The sequence below is a fragment of the Aedes albopictus genome, chromosome 3 (genome assembly GCF_035046485.1).
Source record: "Aedes albopictus strain Foshan chromosome 3, AalbF5, whole genome shotgun sequence".
NCBI classification, from domain to species: Eukaryota; Metazoa; Arthropoda; class Insecta; order Diptera; family Culicidae; genus Aedes; species Aedes albopictus.
Genome location: NC_085138.1, coordinates 110,169,320 through 110,183,500, shown reverse-complemented (window position 1 = coordinate 110,183,500; position 14,181 = coordinate 110,169,320). Strand labels below are relative to the sequence as shown.

At 42.6% G+C, this 14,181-nt stretch overlaps 3 protein-coding genes across 3 annotated transcripts; 2 read left to right on the top strand and 1 right to left on the bottom strand.

The window, feature by feature from the left end:
• The first annotated feature begins 1,834 nt into the window (after positions 1 to 1,834).
• LOC109414635 (uncharacterized) lies at positions 1,835 to 2,773 on the top strand. The gene is made up of 2 exons (XM_019688475.3): positions 1,835 to 2,070; positions 2,142 to 2,773. The coding sequence occupies exons 1-2, from the start codon at positions 1,996 to 1,998 to the stop codon at positions 2,646 to 2,648; spliced, it is 582 nt and encodes a 193-aa protein (XP_019544020.2). The 5' UTR covers positions 1,835 to 1,995; the 3' UTR covers positions 2,649 to 2,773.
• Positions 2,710 to 3,399, bottom strand: LOC109423425 (mitochondrial import inner membrane translocase subunit Tim13). Its single transcript, XM_019698408.3, has 2 exons — positions 3,068 to 3,399; positions 2,710 to 2,997 (listed from the first exon to the last, which is right to left on the bottom strand). Exons 1-2 carry the CDS (start codon positions 3,167 to 3,169, stop codon positions 2,830 to 2,832), a joined length of 270 nt encoding a protein of 89 aa, XP_019553953.1. The 5' UTR covers positions 3,170 to 3,399; the 3' UTR covers positions 2,710 to 2,829.
• Positions 3,400 to 9,846: 6,447 nt separating this feature from the next.
• On the top strand, positions 9,847 to 11,937 carry LOC109414654 (selenocysteine insertion sequence-binding protein 2). Its single transcript, XM_019688496.3, has 2 exons — positions 9,847 to 10,885; positions 10,941 to 11,937. Exons 1-2 carry the CDS (start codon positions 10,059 to 10,061, stop codon positions 11,380 to 11,382), a joined length of 1,269 nt encoding a protein of 422 aa, XP_019544041.3. The 5' UTR covers positions 9,847 to 10,058; the 3' UTR covers positions 11,383 to 11,937.
• Positions 11,938 to 14,181: the final 2,244 nt, after the last annotated feature.

Below are 14,181 nucleotides of genomic sequence, written 5' to 3'. Positions count from 1 at the left end.
GTCTGACACAATGTAAGCGGGTCATGCAAACGGAATAAACTGGAAAGCCCGCCGAATGGGAGGAGCTTCATCTGCTAATCTAGGGGCATAACAGCTGTTTCCTCTGTTAACTTTCGTCATTTTCCTTGGATCAGTCAAGGAGAAGGGAGATGTCACCTCCCAGCTAGGCAGCTGCACACAAACTCAGCGATGACTCTCGGCTATCGTGGTGGCAGCACCAGAAATCTCATCCACGACAGCAAACGGCCGCATTCAGTATGAGTAAAATCAACTCGCATTGCGTGATGAATTCAAGCAAAAATTGCAAAAATCTTCCGTTTTATAAACGGTCTTTTTCAGGATCAGCGAAAATGATTTCTCAAGAGTTATGATTCAGACAATTGAAAGCGACAGACTGAAAGCTTGGTAGTTCAGCAATAGTGAAGTCGGCCACTAATATGTTCTTCCCAGATGAAAACAACGTATTAGAAGAGTAAATTGATCATTTCTCTTCAAAACGAAATAACTCTTGAACTAGTCAAAATCTTTCCAAGTTACCGAACAAGCTGAATAACAGCTTCTTGAGCTTAAGTTAGCTTAAGAGTGATTTGTTTTACTCTTATACAGCAAAAATGATTGTTGGGTTATGAATGCGTTCAGCGAAAGCGATCGATCACACAACAACTTTACTCAACACATCAGTCCACCCATTTGTATTATCATAACAACAAACATTGTATTATTAGAATATAAAAGTCGTTCCAGCCTTTGTCCTACGCCAACATTGCGGTTATGTCTCAGACATTACCCACTCCTAGTTTTACTTAAGTAATAACTTATGGTAATGACTAATTCGCAAATGTCGTGCACATCTCAGATCTGTCAGAGTGCCCAAAAGTGTCAATTTCCCAAACATGTCAAATTCATGTGGATTACGGCACATCTCTTCGTGGTTGACGTCCGCGCTACCCCGCTGTAACTTCATCATTCCTTTCCGGTATTCAGTTTCAGAGTGTTTCTAATCTTAAAAAAATGTTTGAAAATATTATTTCGAAATAACTCGAACTCGTGCATCTTATCGAACTAGTGTCATTTTGTTGAATTGAAAGCACTTTTAAGCATTATTGCATATTTAGTGTACTGATGCGTTTTTGCATTTTTTATTCCGAATTGTTGTATTTTATCGAATATTTTGTACTTTTGAAGCAATTTTCAATTCATCGTGTATTGGCGTATTTTTTGCATTTTTAGTATACTAATGCATTTTTGTATTTTTATTTCGAATTGACCGAATATTGTGTATTGTTTAAGCAGTTTTCGATTAATCGTGTATTGGCGTATTTTTTTCATTCGTGTATTTTCAAGTCAGTAGCGCAGTGGAATGAATTGCCCCTCGGCATTACTCAAAAGAGAGTAATTCACCAGTTACTCTAAAGTCAGCTGTTCCACTTTTTTCCAAAGTGAGTCGAAAACTACTCACTTTAGAGTAGTTCTGAACGAGCGTGATAGGGGTTGCACAATAGAGCTAATAAACTATAGAGGACGAATGTCGCTGGCGTCGCTGCCGAAACATCTCTTGCTGGCGGAGATAGGCCGGGCTATAAGTGTCAAAGCAAAAAAGTATGCAGTTTGACAGATAGATACCCGACATGTTTCCGAACGAGAACAAAGGGAACAGCAGCGACATTCGTCCTCTCTAGTTTCTTAACTCTATTCGTGGGTCGCTTAAATTTTGGTTTTCTTCAATATCGGAATCGGCCAAACGGAAAAATAAAATATTTTCCGTGCACACGAATGTGAAGCGTGAAAATAATCGACGGTGTAAAAGTCCAGTTCCGTTTGATTCAAAATCGAACCGGTTCAGTAATCAAGCGAAGAACAAACGTAAACATTGCATTTTCCGCGAAGAGTTTTCATGCACTTTTCGCTGCATCCGTTGTGAGTACAGAAGCCCAAGCCGTTTCCCGTCGAAACTGAATCTCAGAAAATCTCAAGTTAAAAGTGACCGCCACTAGAATGGACGAAGACGTCGAATTCCGCGACATGGTGCTCAAAAGGCTGGAAGAAAATGGCTCCCTACTGGAAATCAAGGTAGGTATTCAAAGTGGGGTTCGTTCCGCATCAGTATATCGTTATCTACCACCGTTTCCGTTTCCCGTCAGGCCAAACTCCGCGCATATCTGTACGACGTCATCGAGAACGACGGAAAAGCTTCGACGGCGGAAGTGATTCACGATACCGATCTGACGTATAACAACAGCAGCAGCGGCAGTGCCACGGATAAATCGGAAGTGGACGAAGACGATCGAAGAGAGGAACCGGACCAAGAGATGGACGATCGCTCGTTGGCACTGGGGCTGGTGTTTGATTTGTTGGACTGCTTGAAGTTGCCTTATACGAAGAAGGTGCTCTCGGCAGAAACGGGCGTGCAACGGCCATGTACCAGAGTTCGACTGAAGAGGGAGTTCTTGAGGAATTCCTCGAAAGAAGTAGGGGATTCGGGAAGCGAAGCGATTTTGCTGCAGCTGATTGAGCAGAATCGGAAAAGATCGACATCCGGCGAATCCACATCCGGAGGTGATGTATCACAAGTAAGTAAAGATGTAACCGAAAGCCCTTCTTCCGCACAGGAAGAAGTGACGGACAATTCCGCCGGAACAACGATTTGATTATCGTTCGAATGAAATTTCAATTCAACATTCCCATTTTTTATATTAGCATATATCCTACTTATGTGCCTTCATTTTTAAGTGTATTTTAAATGTATTATTTTCTTTTGGTTTACAAAAATGAACGGTTGTGTCCTAAATTATTGCCGCTCCGACCGGTGGCCGTTTCGAAATGCTCCATTTATCCTTTGTATTGCTCCTTTTGGATCCGTTGCGTGTAGGTCCGCGAAACCAGATTCCACGAGTCCATGAACCGGTCCATACACATGGCGATGCATTTCTGCTCGGAACTGTCCAGCTCCTGGCCAGGCTTTCCGACGCACTTCTTGAAGCACTTTTCCGTCATTTTCTGTGAAGGATAGAATTCAAAAAAATTACTTTTGCCAAAGTGTCTCATCTATTGACCACGGAAGCCCTACCGTTAGCAGTTCCTGTGCATTTGCCAGGGCAATTTGCTGCTTGACCGAAGTCATCAGCTCATCCTTCTGGGCGGACGACAGATTGTCGAGCGACATTTCCATTCTCTATTTGTGGGGTACACGTAAATATCGATATCCCGAAGTGATTTCGGAAGAAAAGCTTCTATACGTAAAACGGCGCCCGACACACAGCAAATCTCATGTAAATGCCCCCGGTGGATTGTGTAATCACAAGCACTCTGGAATTCGCACCACACGACGGATCAATCAAACCACGCGAAGAACCGAGGAGAACAAAACACCCGCACGCACTCGCGCACCCGTCGCTGACTGTGAACAGTCAAAATGAGATGCACGGAAAAACATAAGGAGGGGATATTCACAAAATACGATCACACAGGTTGGCGTAGAACTACGACTTCCCGGGATTGTGTTCAGAATTGTTCATCTCGTTAACAAAAAAAAAAAAAAATGGCGATGCAGGAGACACAATAAATTCACAGAATGGCTCTCTTCTTAACGTCTGGGAAAGCCAAACAAAAACAAAAAAAAAAACAAAAACCATGGAACAACTCTAAGTTTGCGGAAGAATATAAGCCCAGTTTCGTGTTCAAAAGGAATCGCTGAAGGAATTTCTTGACCGATTTCTGGCAGAAACTTTCTACAGTGACATTTCTTCGCAACTGCGTATTTACTGCGATTGAAGAAAAACGGTTTCTTGGGCTATTCAGGAAAGGAATTTCCCATGCATCAAGATAGGATGAAAAATTCCTTCTGAACTGCAAACAGCGCTAAAAACCCCGAATAAAAAATACAGTAGAAAAACCGAATGTTGTATTGTAACAGTACTATTTAAAACCATATTTTTACAATAGAAACCACTGTAAAAATAAAAATACAAAAACAATAAAATGTAATGTAGAACACCATACAGTAAATTGTAAATAAGATTTTTACAATATACTATACGGGTTGTTAAGTATCGTAACAATATAAAAAAATATTTTTCTCCATATATATTTTTTTGCAAAACCATACATTATATTGTAAATGAATTGTTATAAATACTGATACGTGGGTTTTAATAAACCGTACATTGTATGGTACACGTATGGTTTCAAACAACAAAATGTACCGTAGATATATTGTTTTTAATTGTAGTTTCACCACTGGTTATACATTTAATTAAATGGTTTTGGCATGGTTCTCTTTTGTTATATTGTATTGGTTTACATTACATAAACCATGTAATGTTATATTATCTTGTCATTTTCCTCCTGTTAATGGCATCTTAGGCTTACTAGCATTATGAGAATGCGCTTTGGGAATTCTCCAGAGCGTTTTGGATAACCCTTCATATATTGGATCGCCCACGTCTAAGTCTGAGTCGAGGTCTGACTAGTCTCTGATTACATTATTATGTTTCCAGTTCAAAACCGAATTAGCGACATTTTTTCTTTTACTTCCGCTGCTTTTGCCTTACGTTAAACACAATGTCGGAAGTGGGGCGCTGTATTGTACACCTGGTACTCTATACAGCGCCCCACTTCCGACATAGTGTTTAACGCAAGGCAAAAGCAGCGGAAGTAAAAGAAAAAATGTCGCTAATTCGGTTTTGAACTGGAAACATAATAACAGTTGAAGCTTAGGCTCCCATGCCCCACCAGCCAGATAACCGGGTTTCGCAAACTAAGCATTATTTGTGGCAACACTTTGAGCGGCATGATGGAACTATGCCGAGCGCGCTAAGCATTATTAGACCACTAATGTAGTTGCATGAAGTGGGTGACGAGGTACATAAGTATCATTACAGCGTGCTTAACCGTTATTGCAATATTGAGGCTCCAGTTTGACTAAAGTTTGAAATACACGTATGTATTTAACAACTCATTAGAAAATTGTCAAGTTCGATTCAAGTATAAGTTAGGTTAAGAAGCGAACCCACAGACGAACCTATATTAGAATTTCTTTTAGTATTCAGTCCAGTCCATATGTTAAAGATGGCTCTACGTCAAAGATAAAGTTCGTCAATCGTATTCCTCTCATCGCACTCTACATACCTAGCTCGCCATATCTCTTGGATCTGCGATTCTTAAGACATCTGGTTTACTACTTATTTGAACATTTTATTGACTTTAAATTGATGTTTCAACTTAATCACTTTTTTTCTTTCCTCTCCTTTGCATCATAAAAGTCACAAACATCAACAAAACAAAGCACGGAAAAAATCTAAAACTGAATAAATAATTAAAAATGCACGGAAAAATAATGTTTCGGAAAAGTGAATGGTTCAAACGTAAGGAAAACAGTATAATATAGTGTTACATGAAAATCGAATGTAAATGTATAATAGCTACAATGTGCGAAGCTTTCAGTGAACCATTTCATTACAATATACATTATTGTAGCTGGTACACTATATGGTGCAGGAATGGTTTTCACCAAACACCCTATGGTTAGTTTTTATCCGGGACGGGTGTTGGAAGATGTCCAACAGAGAGGGATTTTTCCGATTTCGTAATCACCGATTCACCACCGACAATAAAGCAAAATTGGTTTGGATGTCTAGGGTGGTATATTGGAATCCTGGGTGGATTCATAAATTCCTGCATGGAACAAAGGAGGTACATATTTCAATGTGTAGCCTCTTCGCGGGCATTTTGTCTTACGAACTATGGTTACATTGGAAAAGAAAAACACTTCCGTTTAGTCTCCCTAGTTTTTGGTCTAGTCACTCGGTTCGGTCTTCGTTTGGTCGAATTTTCTAAGATTGTCGTTCACTTAAAACTTTGGGAAATACAATATTGAATGGTTTTCTTACCACACATTTCAGGTCAAACATGTCTAAAGGTCTTATCTGCACAAAAGAGGCTCTCTTTAGTTTCCCTCTCTCTCGTTAATATTTCAGCTGTTTATTTGAATTATAATTGTCTCCATGCATAGAACGATGGTCAACAATCAGAAGTTTAAATCAGTATTATCAATACATATAAAAATGAGTTTGAAGTTCCTTTGAGGCAACAAAACTCACGAACGGATGAACCGATCAGCATGATTCTTGCACGGTTCGGTTCGTATTCATAGTGGCTGTGTTTATATGTACAAAAAATTACGAAAATCTACTAGAAAAGTAAGAAAATTGATAAAGCACTGATTTTTTATGAGCTGGGAAGGAAATCAACAAGATCGAAATGAAACCAATCTAGAGTGCGGTGTTATTTTGAGCTCAACAGTTGTCAAACCACCACAAAACGGCAAGACAAAGTTTGCCGGGACAGCTAGTAATACTATAAATATTTCCTTAAAATGTGAAATGAAAAACTGAAAATAAACGTTGCAAACGCTTTGTACATTATTTTGCTATTCGTTATGTGTGAGATTTGAATATACAATACCCAAGTAACAGAACTAGCTGAATAACAATTTCTTAAGCTAAAGTTTGCCTAAAAGTTGTTTGTTTCACTCTTGTACAGCAAAAATGTTTGTTGGGTATACCTCGCAATATACATATATGTCAGATTGTATGATTCATAGGGCGTAGATGAATTTTGATGCTCAATGGCCAAGCTCGGGGGAGAAAACTGCCCGACCATTGACCCCTTGTGCTCCAGTACGTCACTCATGTATCAATGTACATAATTACCAACGAGGAACACTAGTGGTGTTTGAAATCTTTATTTTTTATCGATACGCAAACTATTCGAATCAAATTCAATCATTCAACAATCTGTACTTTGAAATCACAGTTTGTTCCAGGTATTAAAGAAACCAGTCGCCGATTTTTCATATGGAGTTATTATCCTAGAGCTGTTCCGTTTCTGTCATGTATTTCCAGGTTTGATAATCCTCCTCAAAATCAAAAGGGTTTTGCAACATGCTCTAGAGTGGTGTTTTGCTTCTGCCTCGTCGCGAGGGAGCGAACTAACCCCAAACAGAGAGGCAATAAAAACTGAGCGAGGAAGAGAGGAACGAAAAAAGAGCCGATGATTATTTCGGGTTTTTGAGTGCGATTTTTGCCTCGAAAGTCTTTCTATGTATGGGAGTGGGACTCCCGAGTGCTTTTTGAGTGTGAGTGGACGTGAGAAGTACAAATAACTACGAGTGTTGTACGAACTCCTCGCTGCGCGACAAGCTCGCGCTCGGTGCTGTTGAGCACTTGCGTTGTGGTTTCTGAGTTTCATTTCCACTCCTCAGAAAATAGCCGAAATCGCTTCCTCATTTTCTCGCGAGGGAGTTTCTGTCAAGCCTGTGTATTTCGAAAAGATGGGTTGGGATGATTCCAGCAGATTTATTAGGTAAATATTTCCGCCATTTCCATCGTCGTTTCCGATATCTTTGCTCAAAACCATTCGAAGATAATCTATCAGCCTTGCTTTTGGAACTTCTTCAATAATCGGGCATCATCTGGACACGAGCGATTGCAATTATCCGATCTCAAATTTAATAAATCTTCTATCTTTTTTAAAATAGAAAATCTGCACTGATTGATTATTTAATGACTCTTCATAATGGGTTTTTGCAGCCCGAGGCAATTGTATCCCCGCGAAACCTGCATTGCCGCAATCGTATTAAATCTTTTGGGTCTTCAAAATAATTCGACCGGTTCAAAACAAATCAATTGTCATTTGCTTCATGAAAAATCTTAGCATGCCTAGTTACATATTTCTTTATAGTTTTATATTGTTCCCCTGCGTGGCAGCACAATCACAAAAATAGTTATTTATGTAACGAGTTGCAAAAAGTTGAATTTGTCAACACGAGTCGTACATTTATCCGACGAGGCTTGCCCAGTTGGATTAATACGAAGAGTGTTGAAAAATCGAGCTTTGCAACGAGTTCCATACAACATTTTATGCAATGATTTTTTTCATAATGCAACTCATTTGAGTTGCATTATGAACATTATGCAACTATTTTTCATTATGCAACTCATTTCAGTTGCATAATGAACCGGTTCATGGGTAGTATAAAATAGAAATTATAATACTGAATTGCATAAATACATGATTCCTATGATTTATATGGGGACACCTCTCACATGGAAATTTTGGTATTATGCCTCTCAAGAAAAATCAGAATATGGCGATTATCTGCCTCTGTCTTCTGATATCAGCGCGACAGTCACTAATCATAACAGCGTCACCAGATTTAAAAGTATATAATTCCACTATATGGGGTTTGTCAGCAAGAACACTCATTCCACTGAGCTACTCTTGCCGTTCGTCACAAATACATTCGAAAACATCTGCCACTTCGCGAAACCCACGTGCTTTTGTTTTTGGCGGGAACACTTTTTCTTCTGTTTTGCCTTGCGACTGTCATGCGGCGGTATGCCTTGCGAGCGTACGACCGCCGCAGGACTCTAATAAGAGATAAGCGCGACAATAATCAGATATTTTTGGTAAAATGCACGAATAGTGTATTGCGTGCAAACCCCAAAATTTTATTTCCACCTTTGGGTTTCCGCACCAAAGACCCGAAGACCCAGCGCCAGATTCGGCGACAAAAAATATGACAGCAACCATCGAACAGTTGGCACCACGCCATTGACACGCCCATACCTAAAACATGGAGTGACAGTAGTGACATTAGGGGCCCAATTTCGTTTGATCTGCACATTTTGGGGCCGTTTAAATAAAAGAGATGTTGACAACAATGCCTGTCAGTGGGTTGGTTGGCACTCCTGATATTTGACAGCAGTTATCCGATTAGTTATTTGAGTGGATTGTTGTCATGCAAATAGAACATTTCGCTGAAAATGCATGCGTCTTAAGTTATTGTTGACTGGTTTTTGCTGTGTTGGTATGGAGCGATTTGCAGTATCGCGTTAGCCTTCGCTGGAGAAAAATGTCATGTTGCTCAGCGAAGCAACGAAAGTTTTCAGTGAAAAAAGTGATAGATTCAAATTTACTTCGCAGCTGCAACATCACATGTGCTTCAAGCGACGACTTCGATTTGGTGGTGCGACAATAATATTTGTGGATGAACTCTTAAAAGCAGGTGGATAGACGAGTGCACCGATGAACATTGAGTTCACTGAGCCTGAAAATTTTTGACAGCACAGCGGGGTCGACTCTCAACAACTTCTACTCAGAGATGCATCACCAAAATGCGCTGATAATATTTTTCTTTGATTTCTTACATGAATTTACATTTAAAGTGATGCATATGCATATAGTTAATGCACTAGCCCATATTTTTGCAACTTCATCGCGAAAACTAGATGCAATAAATTAAACAAATTTTCAGCTGGGTAGAAGTTGTTGAGAGTCGACCCCGCTGTGGTGTCAAAATTCGCGGCCCGAGTGAACTTTCAGCGGGCGGTGCACTCGTCTATAGTTGTCCCGCTTCACATGAGCGTTAATTCAAGCTGCGTCGCTGCAGCGTTCCTTTGGGGTATGCGTTGGCATTGCGTGCTGCACACGCATTAGATTAGTCCTGTTCAACGACGTAGGTTGAACTTGCTCGAACTTCCTCCGTCCCGCTCTTTCCTGTTTGTTGACAAATGGGTAAGAGTAGGATGCAGAAACTTCGAGCAAGTTCAACCTACGTCGTTGAACAGGACTATTGATTAGACCCAGGACACACTTGCATGCACGCTGCGTGAACGCGTTGCCCGTGTGCATCGGCTCTAAACAGCAGTTTGTTGTCGATGACCGAATCATTCAATTTCCCGGTTTAAACTGTTTACCGAATCCCGGGAGTACAACAGATTTTTCCCGTGTCAGAACGTAACATCTGAACGACCCCCATCTTTGAAGTTTTTCGTCAGCCTCCCCGAAAAAAAAAATCGATTTGTTTTCACGCCAGTTCTGACAGTTTGCATAAAAAAGAGCTCCGCAGTCGCCCAGTTCGCAGTGCTTTGGGAAAATTTTCACCTCCAAATTCTCTTGCCTAAAATCGGTCGCAAAAGTTGACTAAAAAGGATCTCAAAATGACCTAGTTCGCGGTTCCGGTCCAGCCAGTGGTAAGTGCGCACAATTGGAACACAATGAACAGCCACATGGACGGCGATTTCCCAGCCCTGGGGGCAGCGGCAGCGGGTGGCGCAGGTTCCACCCATTTGCCATTGTCCGATTTGGAAAAATCATCGGCCCGGAAGGCCCGCAAAGAGGCGGAAAAGCAGAAAAAGCAAGCCAAACGGTACGAAGAGCAACTGAAGAAGATCCGCGGACCGAAGAGCCAGAAGATTCAGATGATCGACGAGAGCTTCCTGGAGAAGTACCACACGGCTCAAGCGCTTCCGCCGGGGCCAACGCTCAAGACGAAGAAACGCTCGAAGAAAACTCCGAGCGACGTGGTGCAGATCAACTTGTCGGATTGCATCCGTGATCGGTTGTCGCTGGCGGAGAAGGGCGAAACGGGGAGCGGCGGGGAACTGAAGGCGCTGGTCAAACCGGTCGTTCCGATTGCCATCACCCAGCCGATCGTGCTGCACAAGGGCAAGCAGCGGGAAGTTCCGAAGGAGAAGAAGCTGTCCAAGTTGAAGAAGGATATCATCAACAACCGGAAGGTGAAACAGGAAGGTCAGCAGCAGCAGCAGCAGGTGGACGGTGGGGAGCCGGATGATGCCTGTGCGGGAAGTGGCGAGGTGGCCGAAGGAGTTTCGTTGAACGGTGGTGGTGGTATCCACGGTGATGGACCTGCTTTAGGAGGTGTTTCGCCCTTCCTGAAGGCTATTGAGCGGTGCTGTTCGAATGAGGACACGGTTCCACCGGCAATCGGTTCCGAAGAGTATCAGAACGGGTTTCCGGCTTTGAACGATACCGTTAAGGTGGTGAGCGAGGAGAAGATCCTTCACTGTCGGATGTTCAGAACGTAAGTGATTTTTGTTTTGCTTTTTACCGTTAATGAGTTTTCTATCTTCTTGTAGGTACTGCGATCACTTAATCACGGACGAGTTGCGTGACCTGGCCGAGAACGTGGTTACCAAGTTGTTTCAGTTCCAGTCGAACGCCTACGGCAAGAACCCGATCAAGGCGGTCAGCAACAAGCGCTACTGCGTCGGTTTCAACGAGGTGCTCAAACATTTGGAAACGCGCAAAATCAAGCTGGTGCTGATCGCACCGGATCTGGAGCCTAATGACAGTATTGACCAGTTGGTGGAGCGCGTCAAGGTTGTTTGCCGTCAGGCCCGGGTGCCCTACGTGTTCGCCATCAAACGGCGCAAGCTGGGTTTCCACCTGATGAAGAAAGTCCCGGTAAGTTGTTTGGGCATCATTAGCTACGATGGCGTGGACAATCCGGTTAAACGGATGCTGGAAATTGTCGAACAGGAACGCGTAAGCTATCGGAATGTATCCGGCGGTAAATAGTGTCCGGTGCGGATGTCGCAAAATACTCTAATAATTCCATGATAATCGTTTGAAAGTAAGTAATCGATGAGCTTGGTAAAAATGATTGGTTACCCACTAACTCGATTGCAATAATAAACATATGCGACATCCTTCAGAGTCAGTCCCCGGCCATTCGCGCAAAATTCTCAAATGCCAAACAATGATACTCATTAATCATACTTCCACTTCATCATTCCACTATAAGAAGTGTTGTCTACCATACCCTACTAGTAAGTCCCCCCCTCTCTAGTCATAATTATTAAAGTGTGTGTGCAATAAACGTGTGACATTCCCCGGCAACCTCCTAGATGCGCAATATCCAGAGCCCATTGCTCCATCAATAAGATTCGAATGCCCTTCCATTTGGCTCTGCTGTGAATGATTGTCGGAAGCTGGCATTTGGAAGAGCAGGACATGTGGCAAGATATTCATTTTAGATGTTGTATCCGTTGGTACAAAAAAGCAAGTTGGGGTTGATGAAGAAACCATAAAGGTGAAAAGGCATACCAAATAAACAATATCATATAGTGTCAATCGGTGGGATGGTTCTATTCTGTTTTCGATGACTGCCGTTGTATGATTATAGTATCTATTATATGCTTTTCTTGTCAACAGAGAAAGTTTGTAAAATATGGTTTTTATCATAGTCCTTTTTTTACCTTTTATCCTTATTTTTCTATAGATAATATCACGAACTCTTACCTTACCTTACCGGTCAGACTAAGGCCTGAGTATCCTCAGCTGTACGTAGGAGTCATCTCCATTGTACTCCGTCTATGGCTGTGTGTCTCCAGTTCCACACTCTGCGAAGGGTCCGTAAATCGTCCTTCACTTGATCGACCCACCTAGCTCGCTGCGCACCACGTCTTCTTGTACCGGTCGGCTGACTCGAGAACCCTCCTAATGACGTGTGACCCGCCCACTGTAGACTACCGATTTTCGTGGTTCATTCGCCTTCTCCAAGTCCCATCTTCCATCTGCACTCCGCCTTAGATGGTACACAACACCTTCCGTTGGAAAACTCCAAGGGCGCGTTGGCCCTCTGCACGTAGAGTTCGTGTTTCGTGCTCATAGAGGACTACCGGTCTAATCAGCGTTTTGTAGATAGTGTTACGGCGAATTTTGTTCGATCGTAAAGTTCTGCGGGTCCCCAGTAAGCTCGATTTCCTACCATAATGCGTCTTGGAATTTCTCTAGTGTCGTTATCGGCGGTCACCAGTGAGCCCAAGTACCTACACAACGTCGATAAAAATTTGGAGTGGTGGGCGCGGTAATTCCTCCCTAGAGCCCTTTGCCATCATGTACTTTGTTTTCGACACATTAATGACTAATCCGATACGCCTGGCCTCTTTAGTCAGATGTACGTTTCCGCCATCGTCTCAAATTTACAAACTACAATATCAATATCATCAGCGAAACCAAGTAGCTGAACGGACTTTGTGAAAATTGTTCCACTCGTGTTTATCCCCGCTCTTCTTATTACACCCTCTAAAGCAATGTTGAACAGCAAGCAAGAAAGACCATCACCTTGCTGTAACCCTCTGCGAGATTCGAAGGGACTTGAGAGTGTCCCTGATACTCGAACTATGCACATCACCCGATCCATCGTCGCCTTGATCAATCGTATCAGTTTATCCGGAAATCCGTTTTCGTGCATAATCTGCCATAGCTAGTCTCGTTCGATTGTATCATACGCCGCGGCGATTTGAAATCGATGAACAAGTGATGTGTTGGCACGTTGTATTCGCGGCATATCTGCAACACCTGGCGGATGGCGAAGATCTGGTCTGTTGTAGCGCGTACACCCGTATATCCAGCCTGATATTGCCTCACGAACTCTCTTGCAATCGGTGATAGACGGCGGCATAAAATTTAAGAGAGAATATCTTGTAGGCAGCGCTCAGTAGTGTGATCCCGCGGTAGTTCCCGCAATCCAACTTGTCGCCCTTTTTGTAGATGGGACAAACGATACCTTCCATCCATTCCTCCGGTAATACTTCCTCCTCCCAAATCTTGGTAATGACCCAGTGTAGCGCTCTCACCAGTGCTTCTCCACCGTATTTTAGAAGCTCGCTTGGTAGTTGATCTGCTCCAGCGGCTTTGTTGTTTTTCAACCGGCCCATCTCCTCCTCAATCTCTTGGAGGTCAGGGGCCGGAAGTCTTTCGTCCTGTGCACATACTCCTAGATCTGTTACCACGCCACCTTCGGTACTTGCAACGTCGCCATTGAGGTGCTCATCGTAATGCTGCCGTCACCTCTCGACCACCTCACGCTCGCTCGTGAGAATATTCCCGTGATTATCTCGGCACATGTCGGCTTGTGGCACAAAGCCTCTGCGCGAGCGGTTCCGCTTCTCGTAGAACTTTCGTGTGTCCTTAGCACGGTCGGCTCTTCCATCGCTTCGCGATCTCGTTCTTCCTGCTGCCGCTTCTTCATCCGGAAGACTGAGTTCTGCCTGTTCCGCGCCTGTCTATAACGTGCCTCATTCGTTCTCGTACGGTGTTGCAGCATTCAAGGGCGTAGCCAGCTTTTCAGCCAGGGGGGGCGAGCACCCTTACACTGAAAACCACTTTGCAGTAACAAGGAGTTCAAATACTATACAAATACAAATACATTTAAAAAAATAAAAGTGAAATTTGAAATATGGGTGATTAACAGAAATGGTTCAATGGAAGAATCATATATGATTATAATCCTGAGGAATTCCTCAGGAATTTCTTAACAAATGCCATCATGAATTTGAATTTATCCAGCAGTTTCTCCAGAAATTTCTTTAA

Excerpts from the sequence above, each read along its gene's own strand:
- LOC109414635 (XM_019688475.3), top strand. The coding sequence starts at position 1,996 with ATGGACGAAGACGTCGAATTCCGCGACATGGTGCTCAAAAGGCTGGAA. Across the intron at positions 2,071-2,141 it reads GCTCCCTACTGGAAATCAAG|GCCAAACTCCGCGCATATCT; the intron begins GTAGGTATTCAA and ends GTTTCCCGTCAG.
- LOC109423425 (XM_019698408.3), bottom strand. The coding sequence starts at position 3,169 with ATGGAAATGTCGCTCGACAATCTGTCGTCCGCCCAGAAGGATGAGCTG. Across the intron at positions 2,998-3,067 it reads ATGCACAGGAACTGCTAACG|AAAATGACGGAAAAGTGCTT; the intron begins GTAGGGCTTCCG and ends TATCCTTCACAG.
- LOC109414654 (XM_019688496.3), top strand. The coding sequence starts at position 10,059 with ATGAACAGCCACATGGACGGCGATTTCCCAGCCCTGGGGGCAGCGGCA. Across the intron at positions 10,886-10,940 it reads CACTGTCGGATGTTCAGAAC|GTACTGCGATCACTTAATCA; the intron begins GTAAGTGATTTT and ends ATCTTCTTGTAG.